The sequence below is a fragment of the Castanea sativa genome, chromosome 12, assembly GCF_040712315.1.
Source record: "Castanea sativa cultivar Marrone di Chiusa Pesio chromosome 12, ASM4071231v1".
Taxonomy (NCBI): Eukaryota; Viridiplantae; Streptophyta; class Magnoliopsida; order Fagales; family Fagaceae; genus Castanea; species Castanea sativa.
Window position 1 is genome coordinate 712,906 of NC_134024.1, and position 13,848 is coordinate 726,753.

General features: G+C 34.3%; 1 protein-coding gene across 1 annotated transcript; it reads left to right on the forward strand.

Annotated features, from left to right (window-relative positions):
- The first annotated feature begins 3,280 nt into the window (after nucleotides 1-3,280).
- Nucleotides 3,281-9,732, forward strand: LOC142621314 (uncharacterized). The gene is made up of 7 exons (XM_075794632.1): nucleotides 3,281-3,863; nucleotides 4,970-5,022; nucleotides 6,530-6,622; nucleotides 6,709-6,932; nucleotides 7,690-7,756; nucleotides 8,430-8,540; nucleotides 9,511-9,732. The coding sequence occupies exons 1-7, from the start codon at nucleotides 3,416-3,418 to the stop codon at nucleotides 9,535-9,537; spliced, it is 1,023 nt and encodes a 340-aa protein (XP_075650747.1). The 5' UTR covers nucleotides 3,281-3,415; the 3' UTR covers nucleotides 9,538-9,732.
- Nucleotides 9,733-13,848: the final 4,116 nt, after the last annotated feature.

Sequence of the window (13,848 nt, forward strand, 5' to 3'; positions counted from 1 at the left end):
TACTTGGTCACAAAACCCTACGGTGTACAAACACAGCAGCTTCTTCAAGAGAAAGAAGAATTAGGGCAAATTAGGTTTTTGGTCACAATTTGCATGAACAATACTTCGCTTCACACTCATGCAACTATGCTCGGTAGATGCTTTGTCTCTATTTTTAGTCCAAAAAATGCTACTGTTCACCCTCCAACAGCTTCTCTAAACACAAAACTTTTTCAAAATTTTTTTGAAGTTGCTACAGTGCTTCTCTAGATAGCAACTCCAAACCATTATTTCATCTTAAAAAAAATACCCTGCTGAATAAAAAATATTCTTTCTCACTAGTTCCTTTTCTCTTTTGTTCTTCACTTTTTATCTCAACGGTAATATACCACAATCAAAACAAAATCACAAAACCCAATCGAAAGATTTGAAAAACAAAAACAATCTTTCTCATAAGCCTAATAAAATCTGAACAATAAAAAAAAAACTAATCAAACCAAAACCAAAAAAAAAACAAACAAACAAACAAACTTGTAGAATGCCGATCTCCACTCTCTGCCGGTGATCTATGTGTGTATGAGAGAGAATTTGTTTGTGTGAGAGGGAGAGAGTGTTCTAGAATCAAGTAAAAAAAAAAAAAAAAGAGATAGCTAGAGAAAAAGAGAGACAGAGAGCTGAAGAAATGAGAGCCGGAATGAACTAGAAAAAGAAAAAGAATGTAGATGGAGGAAAGGTGTGGGATACGTGTATTGTGGAGAAAAAACCAAAAGAAAAAGAAAGAAGAAACGTATGGATGAGGACAAAGGGAAGAAAGAAAAATAATATAAAAAATATAAAAAAATATTAATTGAAAAATACCATCACAATATTTTCAAAATATATTTTAAGTAACAGATTGTTATTAGTTTATATTGGTGAGAAAAAAAATAATTTCAACGGTGGGTTCAAAATAGAACTAATTACAACTTTTTACATAAATTTTATTGTGAAAGTATTGCGAAAAATGTTGTGAATATAACACTATTCATTGAAAAATATAATTGTTGGAAATGAATATAGGAAGAATAAATGATAATAAAAAAGAATAATGCATGAATGAATAAATAATATTTAAATGAGATAGAGAATGGGATAAAGAATCTATTGGAAAGTATATTTGAAAAAGTGGGTAGTTAAAATGTAAAAGTCACGGTTTATTCTTCAAACAGTACAAAAATTTAGAGAAGCTGCTGGAGAGGCCTAAATGAGTCAGAGCAGCGACGTGAGGGAGTACATCTTCTTCAAGTCTCCACCAATGCAATTTCAAATCTTTGAGGCTTTGAAGTTTGAAGTGAACGAAAAAAGTGTGCCACCTTCTCTAGTTTTCCAGTCCTCATTAGTTTCCATGACATCCAAGCCCTTAAAATGCTACATTGTCGACGGACTAGATTGGTAGGAATACGACTTTTGAGTTGGTCCATTTGGTCTTAAGAAATTAAATTTGGGCTTTGGTTCTGATGGGGTTGGGTTGACGATTGGGCTTAAATTGGACATTGTTTAGTGGGTGCTAAAATGGTGGATAAGTGGGTTGACCCGATCCCTCTTGGAATGGGCTTTAAAGGCTTGATGGACTAGGGTTGGGTTTGAACATATTCGGATCTGACATGTGACCATGTCTAACAATTTGGAGGCAGCTAGTGTGGAGGGTGAGCATTAATTTATATTACAATTTACAAAGGGGAAGTTGTTGGAGGTAAAGCACCCTAAACTCTGAAAGCCATGTAGATTCTTCAAAGTGATGCCAGGACAATTAGGCAAGTAGCTACCCAGCCTCAGCTTATATGCAAAGATGGTTTGTACTCCGGAGTTTGGACCTTGGAATTTAGTAGATATGAGAATATTGGGGTCGTGCCCTTACATGACTAAGTTTATGTTTGGAAGGGATGGCGACGAGAAGAGAGGAGAAGGTGACTGAAATATAGTAATAAAATTTAGTCAATTTTAGTTATTTTTTGTTCTACTCTCCTTGTCTCCTTCCATTCGAAAAAGGCACACAAAAGAGACACAAAAGAGATTTTGTGTGATGGATTTAGATCCGGCACAATTGCAATTACCCTAGACTATAGCATCATATCAAATCCTTGTGTGACATGGGTTCAGTTTAGCAAATGATGGAAAATGGTACTATGGTAGCGGGTTAACTCATATTTGTGATGTATTGATTTTTCTTTTTTCTTTTTACAATGAATTCTAACTAGGATATATGTGTGTGTATATATATTTGTGTGAATGTACATGTGTGCGTGTGTGTGTATGTACATTTAAATTGCAATAACCTGCTTCAAAGTTTTTTTTTTCTAAATAAAAAAGGGGGTCTCTAGTGTGAACTCATCGATCTCACGCCACATGATGACAATGAGTAATGTCACATGTACCACACGGACCTTACTGGAACTATTGTTCAAACCACTTCTCTTTGGGTGCAAGGACAAAGACTTCTACCATCAAGCCACATCCCGAATGGTCCTCCTTCAAAGTTGGGAGAAAAGTCTGCCCTTATTTTTATAAATGATATTCTATCCCTTGATATTTTGATTTATTATTTTATACAACAAGTAACCTCTTATGACCAAATAAATTTAGAGTGTTTATACTTAAAGACCCTTTATGTTTATTACAAATAAAGTTAGAGTATTTATACTTAAAATTAAATTCTCAACCAAAATAATCTCAAAATTATGCTTAGTCACCAATTACATAATAATAAAATTTTAAAAGATAAAATAAAATGTCATTTTATATAATAAAAGAGAATTCTAATATATTTTTTGAAACCTCAAGGAAGGCAATTGGTGCAATTTACCCATGTATATAAATATATGAGAGGAATTTTATCAAGTTCATCCCTGTAATTAGGAAGTATATCATATACCTATTCACTAATCGTAGACATAACAAATTTTACAACATTTTAATTAACAAATAATCATTTTACATAAAATTACTATTAATATCATTTTGACTTAGTACCAATTACAACTCACCACCCCAATTATTGAAAATAGTGAAATTTTTTGTATATATAAGTATTGTTATACACATACTCTTGAGTGTTGACTCCGATCCAAAGGTAATAAGGCACAAACTTGGCACTTCCTGAACCACAGCAGAACCCAAAGACTTTTCTTTTTCTATTCTTTCAACTTCTTTTTATTTTTTTGACTGGCTCATACGGCTACACGTGTGTAAAAAGCACGAAAATTCCATACATCTAAAAGTAAAAAAAAAAAAATTTCCTCTTATCAACCATTCCCAGTCACTCATCCAAAATCCAGAACAACCCAAACTGTCAAACAAAAACACAAACACTCCCCAAATTCTCATCAATAGATGGCACTTCCTCAACACCTCCTAGAACTAGAAGCCCCCTTATCCTACACCACACCCAATCCTTAAAATGCGCACCCTCCTCACTCTCAGGCCACCACAACCTTCACCACCACCATGTCTCTTCAGCTCCACATTCCTCTTCAGCTTCAGACCCAACAAGCGGTTTCACTTCCTCACACCTTGCTCTTCTCTAAAGCAGACCAAGAAGCAGGAAAGAAGTACTGCTCCTAGCACTGCCCCACAGAGTCTCAGGTGGTTCTTTAGCAATCCAAGGAGTGAAGAAGAAGGTAGTGGAGGCGGTGCTGGTGGTGGTGGTGGAGGTGGTGGTGGTGATAAGAGAGGAGGAGATGGTGAAAAGGGTGGTGGGTTGGAGTTGGAAGGTGACACTGCTATTAAAGGTACCATCTTGGCTGGTGTTTTGCTGGTGGGTGTAGTTGGTGGCTTTTCCACTGTTGGGTATGTCTACAGGGACCAGATTAATGCCTTCTTGACTCAATTTTCTACTTTCATCGAAGGTAATTGTGTGAAAATTTCGTTCCTTCGGCATTGGATTTTGTTGATTTCTGTTGGTATCATTGATATGGGATTCTCTGAATGTTGCCACTCTTTTGAGGACTTGTGTGGATTCCATTGATTGAAGAAGAATTCTATACTATACCCTTTTGATGTTGTTTGTCCATTTGGATTGGATTTTGTTGATTTCTGTTAGTATCATTGATATGGGATTCTCTGAATGTTGCCACTCTATTGAGGACTTGTGTGGATTCAATTAATTGGAATTAGAATTCTATACTATTCCCTTTTGATGTTGTTATGTCAATTTGGATTGGATTTTTTTTTGGTAGAAGAATCTCAATGGTTTTGTTGTAATTCAAGACCTATTTAGGATCCTATACGTTCAAAATATTATCTAATCCTGTTGGTCATTATAACTAGATAATACCTTCTTATTGGCTGTGGAAGTGCAGTCTCTCAAAGGTGGTTCATGTTTGTAATGCATAAGTTTCAAGTTGCAAAGTAGTCAAATTTCAAATGGAAGGGAATCCCCTGAATGTTTATTTTCATTTCTTGCCAATAAGCTCTATCATGGGAAACACTTTTGCTTAACTTCATCTGTTAGCTTTAGAAACTGTAGAATTACCCTACAGAAACAGGTGCCAACTTGGTGAAATGGGGAGCTTTCACATGTGAAGCACTTTACTTCATTCTAATACTGCCAGGGCATCCTATTGCATGCCTTATATACCTGCTGAGACACTTTTTTGCATATTTTTGTTGTGATTATACTGCGATCTAGAATCCTGTGCTCAATCATGCAATCTAATTTTCAAAGTTGTAGTTTTATCTTGTGTAAATTGGAAATAGTTTTGCATGTATGAATTTGGTTGGAGTTATTTTTAAACGGAAAGTGCTTGCTTTATCTTGATGATAGGACCTCCTCTACGAATTGGAGCAACTGCTTTCCTGATTTATGATGCCATTGAACTCCTAAATTGTGTTTCTTCCTAGCCCATGCTAGCAGCATTTTCAGAGTATATCTAGACAGCAATATAGCGTTTAGCTCATCATAATAAAAGAATGCGCTCTCAGCTTTATCTTATAAACTTCTTTCATTGAACAGGTTATGGCCCAGCTGGATATGCTTTATTTGTAGCGGTTTATGCAGGACTGGAAGTATGCACCTGGAACTCTTTCCTGAGTATAGTGCATGTTATTTTCAGCAATACATTTCATCCTTAATATGGATAAAAATGTAGTCTAGTTGTGATGCAACCATAAAAGTTTAATTTATTACTTTTTGATAAATTCACCAATTCAAGACTTATTTTATGGGGTCCACATGTGGAGTTCTGTGGTTTTAACGGTCTAGTTATATGTGTCTGAGTGTTAGGTTTTTTAACTTAATTAAGTTATGGTGTATTTTCTATCCAGTGGCAAAATTTTAATATCTGTGAAAAATATGCAGTCTAGATGTGATGCAACCTTAGAAGATTAGTTTATTACTACTTAGCGAATTCACCGATTCAAGAATTATTTTATGGGGTCCGCATGTGAAGTTGTGTGGTTTTAAAGGTCTAGTTATATGTGTCTGAGTGTTAGGTTTTTTTAATTTAATAAGTTATGGTCAATTTTGTATGAAGTGTCAAAGTTGTCATTTCTGTAATCACTGCAAATTAAAGGTATTCTGGTAGTTTAGTTGGGTCTATAATTTTCTAGGAGATCCTTAGTATCTTCTTACGTGTCATTTTCTTTATGTCCAAGATAGTTTTTTAGGTTTTTAGTTTACTAGTTAAACTAGGAGTGCTAATAATACTAGTAGTGCAAGAAAGAGCCTTTACACATATGTGGTGTTCAATTTACTCCAAAGAGAGATGAAGTTGATTAAAAGAAAAATATTGAGTGTTTTGAGCATTGAGGCATGTTCGCCTTCATGTTTTACTTTCTCCCTTTCTCTTCCATCTTTTCTTCCTCTCTTTCTGATGGTACCGTTCCTGAGTATTGTTAATACAGCCCTTAAACACCATTAAATTCTCTCTTTTTATTCTTCCTTACAAGCCAAAATCAAGCCTTTTGTATTGCCTATCAAAACCCTAAAACCTCACATACTTTCTTCTACCAAATAGTCATCAAATAACTCATCAAAGCACCTTTTAATACCTAACACAAATCCATGACCTTTTCTTCCATAATTCTAAAGATCCACAAATTTTCCAAACCTGTAACCTGCCACAAGCACACGTATACAAATTCCTTTGTTTGTCCTATCACAAGATGTGCATGCTAGTAAATGTCAAGGCAATGTAGTGTTTGTCTATAAAGTAAAATAGGTAGGCATTTTTATTTTCCACATCATAAACTGAGAGTTTCATGATGTCGACATGGTCTCTAAACTCAAGGGTGATATTGCCAATGCATCTCCTCCCCTTATAAGAGTAAAGTGGAATGTGACGTTGTGCATTCAAGGCTCATTGGGTGTGTGCATAACTTATCAAAATATTTATTTTAAAAAAAAGTTAAGGACAATTGTTTTCCTTGGGCTATTCTCCTGAACTTGTGCATTCTTATTCAAATTGGTGCTGTAACATTGTCCAACAATTTCCAAAGCTATACACACATACATGTGTTCCTATGTATATATATGTTAGCTGCTAATACTGACTTTGAATAGCTATGTTCCTAGATACTTGCGATTCCAGCCATTCCTTTGACCATGTCAGCTGGTCTTCTTTTTGGTTCTCTTATCGGCACTATCATTGTCTCCATCAGTGGAACAGTGAGTCAATTTCTTTTGCAAGTTAGAAAGATCAAAATGACAATATCTACTTAAGCTTTGTTTTCTAAATCGGTAATTTGTTTCAGGTGGCAGCAAGTGCAGCCTTTTTAATTGCTAGATACTTTGCTCGAGAGCGGATTCTTAAACTGGTTGAAGGAAACAAAAAATTTCTAGCAATTGACAAAGCAATTGGAGAAAATGGCTTCAGAGTTGTTACCCTCCTTCGTTTAAGCCCTTTACTTCCATTTTCTTTGGGAAATTATCTATATGGATTGACATCCGTGAAGTTTGTACCATACGTGTTGGGAAGGTTTGCTTCTTGTTGATTCTATTTGCTCATGGTTAATGGTTTTTGGTTTATTGTATATGTTTTTGCTTCACTTTTTGGTAACTTTTTTTGGATGTTTTACTAATTGGAAATCGTTTGCCATTTTTATGGGCATCTGAGTTCCCCAAGATGATTTGACTTAAAACTTATAAATCATATAACCTTTTAGCTTCAATTTGTCGAGATGTTGTTTTGACTAATTTATACTAGCAAAAAAAAAAAAAAAAAAAGCCAAAAATGTGTCTATGTAATGCATGGCTTAGTCACTGTTGGCTTGATCATGGCTCCAGTTGTCATTCCTACTTGCTTTCAAGTAATATATGTTACTAATATATATGCAACAAGGTTTGAGTTGTCTATTTATTCATGTTTGCCTGTTCAAAATGTAGAATGAATAAAATTATCAAATTAGATTGTGAGCATGGTAAAAATGTGGAAATTAGGTGTGTAACCTAGCCAAAACTGGAGAGAATTTGTAATACCATAAAGATAATCTATTAACTCACTAGTTAAGTTCTGTTGAAGCAGTGGCATACATTAGTCAATAATGCACTTGCCAAAATCTCGCTATTGGGAATGTGTAGTGTGACAACATGTTGGTAAGCTAACATTATGTTTGGGAACTTACTTTTAAAACTCTTAATCACTTATAAATGACAATATAAGTTTTATATGATTTTGTAAAACCCTCGCAATCTTCTGCTTTCTAATTCAAATTTCAACAATATTTTGTGTGCAGTTGGTTGGGGATGCTTCCAGGAACATGGGCTTATGTGAGTGCTGGTGCATTTGGGCGGGCAATTATTGTGAGTTTTTAATTGGTTCTTCTTACTGCAAACTTTATATGTAATTGTGCCGATTGTTTGAATATTACATTTTGTCTCTGTTCTTTTTTACTTAAAAAGTAAACATGCGTGTCCATGAAGACTCATCCTAACAACCTCTAGAAGATATATATGTATGTGTGTGTGTGTGTGTGTTCCTTATGACTGCCTAGACTGTAATAGTGGTCTCGTTAGTTTTTACAGCCTATAAAAGTGTAACAGTCATACTTTATCCAACCATTTAAAACTTTTCCCACCCTATGACAAATCCTGCTCTAACTTCTTCAACGTATTAGCAACATAGTGAAATGAGATAAAAGAATGGGTTGGTAAACCAGAAGGTGTGTTTTTAAGAAGTTTGAGCCTTTCACACAGTAGAAGCTTTGAAATGCAAGGCCACAGTCTAAACAACCAATTTTTAACTAAAACTGATTGCCTTTTGAGATTGATTGAAGGCATTTGATGGGTTAATTGGTTTGGTATTAGGCTTTTGATGCACAAACTTATCAGTCATTCATTATTTTCCAATTTTGGTGCTTGAATTTATTTTCTATTCTTTTAGGTCACAACCTTCCACTAATGAGGATGATTTGCCATTAGATTCAATCTGATTGTCTGCCTATTGATTTTCCCCCCCTTTCTGGTGATGTTTCAGCAAGAAGAATCTGAGATTGGTTTACCTGGAGGAAATGGTCAGCTATTGACACTTGGTCTAGGACTATTGGTCACAGCAATTGCTGCAGCTTATGTGACGCAGCTTGCTAAGGTAATGTCTCTATTGCAATTTGCAAAGTATTTCTTTCTTATAACCTATTATGTTTAAGGTTCCTATCCTAATCCCTCATTTTGCCAATAGGGTTAATATCAGTGTAAAAAACTAAGCAACTTTATTGCCAAACACTTTGGCAAATTATGCGTGTCTAAAACTAGTGAATTTTAACTGCCCAAGCTATCATGCTAATGACCCTTATCTCATGGCTAAAATTCAGTCTCACTATCTGTTAATTAAGTAGTGGCATAATGGGTGGTACCTTCATGTTGTTGACTCCATAATTGGAAATGAGGCAAAATTTTGGTTGAGTTAGTGTGGCGTTAGAGCATCTTCAACAGCCACACTTGAGGCTCTTCCTCTTCATTTTTTACATACCTCACTTGAGGCTTTGTAGAAAATCCAACTGCTACGCGCTCTAAATCCAGAAAGCCACTGTAGCTCTCCAATGCATTATGTTATATTTTCCTTCAATAATACACTGCTCTTAGATTCTTAGAGAGCTAAATTTAACCCACGGTATTTTTCTCTGGTTTTATTATTCCTATCTCCAATAAACACGTGCCTCTCGGATATACCTAAACCAACAATCTAACCCAAGCTAGCCAGCCCTGAGCTCCAATGTTGCTCCATCTCCAATGCCAACCAAACCCATACTATTAAAAACCCCATTAGCCCATCAAATAGAGAAATGGCAGAGTTTGTCATTTTGTTAAGTAACTTAATTTAAAAGGTAGGTAGGTAGGTAGGTAGGTAACACAAAAAAAGATTTTTTTAGGTTAAATATGGGTGAGAATTTGGAGATGGGGCTCTTATAATTTTGTCTAAATGATGTATATACGGATGTGGGATTACTTGAAAGGCTTCACTTGCCAACGATTTTAAATTCTGAAGTTAGTCAATTTTTATACTGCTTATCATTCTTCCACAATGCTGACTCGTTTCTATTCTAATGCTTATGATGCAGGATGCCATAAAGGATATTGATGAGTAGAACAAGAAGAAAATAGTTTTGCCCAATTTATTGGATAACAATTGAAATTGTAAACATTAACAGATGCGTCTGTCTTGTAAATTGTAGTACGTACGTTACTTAATCAAATCAAATAGGAACTTTTGATTTATTATATATATCATCTATAAAATGCTTTTTAAAAAAAAAGCATGGTTATAGTTTATGTCTTATCAATTTTCTCGTTCATTTCCTCTTTTAAACGTTCTCTTTTGTGTTGGATAAACAATGGACCGAAATTCTGACTTTATAATTTATAATGACACAAATTAATTATTTGTGGACAAAAGAGTGTCCATTATTAGCATTCAGCAAGAATCCGTGCCAAGCACATGTATAATTTTAGTTGCAATATAAAGATAACGAGATATTCATTCAATTAGATTGTCCACATGAACAATAATTGTTGGCAAAATTCCCACCATACCTCTCACAAGTATTCTTCACCAAAGCATTATCCTTAATTGAAATGATGAAATAGAGCAATAATCTTTTGCTTCATCCAACACACATATAGTAAACACTGCACACGTTAAACGGCCACAAAAAATTTACATGAAAGTCCATTTTTCTAAACAAGTAGGCATCAAGGTTCGCAGAATTAAGTACATAACAATTTGACAGCCTCCCATCCTTAATTTTAATTGTATTGGTTAAGCATATCAAGCACAATCTAAGTAAAGTATTCTACTTGTACTACAAGTCTAGTAACGATGGGTTAGTGTATGCTTAGTCTATATTGTTTAACCACTTATAAATACCCTACATTAGGTACATTGTAATAAAATTAACTTAATATAGTGAAGGTCACCCTAAAAGGGTTTTTCATATAAATTGTTGGGTTAAACCACCATATCATTTGTATTAGTATTTGCTCTGTATATATAATTATATATACTCTCCTTATCTTAGTATTATAGGAAAAATCGTTGCGTTTGTGTTTGATAATACTACATTTTCATTGGTTTCAACAAATGTTTAAAATTGTGAAAGGTTCTTATATACGGCACGCATGTATAACAATAATTGATGTTGACTTCTAAACAATTAGAATATACATCCAATTATTGCACTTATGTGACATGAATGGTTTTATATAGAAACCTTGGGTGAGTTGCTTTCTTTTGACAGCAAAAAATACGAGTCAGCACTGTGGAAGAATGATAAGAAGAAAATTTACTACGTAAAATGTGAAGAATGAGAGCTAGTGGGGTTTGGAGATGCTTTCATTTACGAGTCAGCACTGTGGAAGAATAATAAGAAGTATGGTTATGCTGCAAAATGCGCCAGACACAAGCATGGTTATGCAAAATGTGGATGATCACACCAAGGAAGAGATGGTTCTTAGTCACAGTGAGAAATTGGCCATTACTCTTGGGCTCATTATCACACCTCGGGAACCCGTATCATGATTGTTAAGAATGAAGGGAGATTGTTGCGAGAGATATTCTAGCCAATATCATCATTTCTATAATGGATCATGCTCTTGTGGAGATCACTAGTGAGAGGTATGGGAGGATCTTTGCCACAAATGATTGTTTGTTCATGTGGACAATTTAATTGACTGGATCTCTCGTTATCTTTATATTACAACCGATGTTATGCATGTGTGTGGCACGGATGAATAAAAAAATCATGTGTAAACTAAAGAAAGTGTTTTCAAAATCAGGGTGGAGTGTTCAAATATTCAAGAAATTTTGCAATGGAATGAGAGCATCATCAAGTCTTTGGAGGGTCGTTTTGATGAGTCTGCTGCCGTGGAAATTTTTGACTCCATAGCATAACCCTCAAGTGGTTGGTGTTGCTCCATGTGCTTGAGTAGTGAGCAGAGCACTGAGACTGGAAATAGGCCCAAATCAATCTTCTCCTTTGGGCTTCAACTTCAACTTGGTACATTAAAACTACAAAAAAACTGGCATACTGCGGCGGGCCAAAACCGCCGCTAAAGCCCCAAAAACTGCAGCTATAGGTACATTTCACCTATTGCGGCGGGGGCTATTGTGGCGGTTCTACCCGCCAGCCTTGTCGCGACGCAGTATCTCTATTGCGGCGGTACAAAAACACGCCGCTGTAGATACGCCTTTTAGCAGCGGTTTTAGTCTATTGCGGCGGGTAAAAACACCGCTATATGTTTGTACCTTTAGCGGCGTGCGATAAGCGCCGCTATAGGATTTCACTTGATACATAAAATATGCACCTATTGCGGCGCTTATTGACCGCCGCTATAGATTGTTTTTTTTTTTTTCTTTTCATTCAAACCTGTTACAAATAACCTATAATAATTTTTTCTCTACTAACACAATATCACAAATGTAATTAATTAACAACACCACAAATGTCTCCAAACTAACGTAATATTAACATAGAAATATATTATCAAATGCATATAACATTGTCTATAACCATAAAGTACATATCCTGGAATAATATATCCAAATGAACATATAACATAGTACATATCCTAGACTACTCCTATCTTTAAATTCTTCTATAAAGCAATGAAAAAGCTTTCTTATGATTGCAACTCATCAATTGGTATATACTGAGTGAAACTAGGATTCTGATGCAAAATACGGCTCTCATGTTTATAAAAACTTGCATCACACCATCAAGCGATGCTAAAAATGATATAAATATGAGCTTGCCCTTAGATTGCCACACTTTTTCTGTGCTTCCTGAAGAGAAGTTTATAATTTGATTCCACAAATAATTGGATGAAAAGATGAATCCACAACCTCAACTAAGTTAGGACCTCAAGTTTGTAATGGGGTTTTTTTTTTTTTTTTTTAACATGAGTAATGAAATTTGATAAAGGGGTGCAAATCCAAGTCCAGAGGAAGTATATAATAGACACCCCAAGCAAAAGAGAGAGACTAACAAGTTAAATCCTAGAATTAACAAAAGCATTACAAAGTTAAATCTTATATATATAGCACTTAAAATTAACATCATTTGTAAACCCTATAATCAAAATGAATTAACTATAGAGAAGATTAGAGAGCATGAATTAAAATGAATTACCCACCAAATAATCAATCAAAGGTATGATTTTTACCCAAACAATAATAAAAAATGAAGAGAAGATTAGAGAGCATGAATTAAAAACTAATTTAATTATACTTTGATTAGCCCACACCTCATGGTGCTCGAGATTGCACGAGTCTGTTCTCTATTCCTTCAAGAAAAGAATATAAAATCAATAATAATCAGATTAAAAAAGTATAAAAAAGAAATTACATCATGCAGAAAAATATGAGAAAGTACAAAACTTCACCTTAATAAGAATCAACAGCAACGCCACTTTAGACATGGGTCTATCACATAATTAATGAGTTGATACTGGAATTGGAAATTTGATCAAAGTCAAGGAATCCAATTTCCAATACTTCAAAGTACTCAGTTTCGTTGTCAATCTCATTATAGATTTATACTATATAGTCCACTTACTCTTGATTCTTAATATACATATATATATATATATATATATATATATATATTTTTTTTAATAAATTAATAATTATCATTAGATCCTCACCTTATTTGTGAACGGTTATTCTTCAAAGCTCTTGCAATTTCCAAAGCCCAACATTTTGGAAACTCTTCTACATTTCATTTTATTTGAATTTTCTTTAAAGTGATGCACATGCAGTTGCATACCACATAGGGAAGAAGCTAGCCACGTTATTGCGTAGAAAAAGTTAAGGTGCTTACATTATTTTCTAAAGAAAAAGCTTTGTAATTGTGTGTGTGTGTGTATATATATATATAGAGGCTGCCATCTAAAAATTTTAACTAATTTTTTTGGCGTTTTACCTAACTTTGGCATGATCCCTAGAATCTTCCTATATCCCTAATTTTAGAGAAAATAATACTTTTTATACTCACATAAATCCGATTCCTAATTATTAAAAATAAAAAACGAATCCTAGGTTGATACCCAATGATGGGATCCATCATTTTCATGAGTGTAGAGATTAAAGAGAGCAATACTATTTGTATTCACATAAAATGCAAGTCTGATCAAGATGACACCGAATGAGAGGATTCAACATTCACATGAGTGTAAAGAATAATACTTTTTGTACTGACAATGACAGTCAAAAATAAATTTATCTTTTTAGGAGGGGGAATATGCATTCATATATCCTAACTCTAAATGTAAAAAGAAAAAGATATGTAAGCAAAAAATACAAAGAGATTATTTTTGAAAAATACTAAAATGAACTCTTACTAAAAAAATTTACCTAATTATCTATTTTCTTGAACAGATGCTCTAAGTTTAACTACTCCTAA

What these genes read in the sequence shown, in the direction of transcription:
- LOC142621314 (XM_075794632.1), top strand. Translation starts at nt 3,416, where the DNA reads ATGCGCACCCTCCTCACTCTCAGGCCACCACAACCTTCACCACCACCA. An exon ending in TTGTCTCCATCAGTGGAACA is followed by an intron (nt 6,623 to 6,708) that starts GTGAGTCAATTT and finishes AATTTGTTTCAG; the next exon opens with GTGGCAGCAAGTGCAGCCTT. An exon ending in CATTTGGGCGGGCAATTATT is followed by an intron (nt 7,757 to 8,429) that starts GTGAGTTTTTAA and finishes GTGATGTTTCAG; the next exon opens with CAAGAAGAATCTGAGATTGG.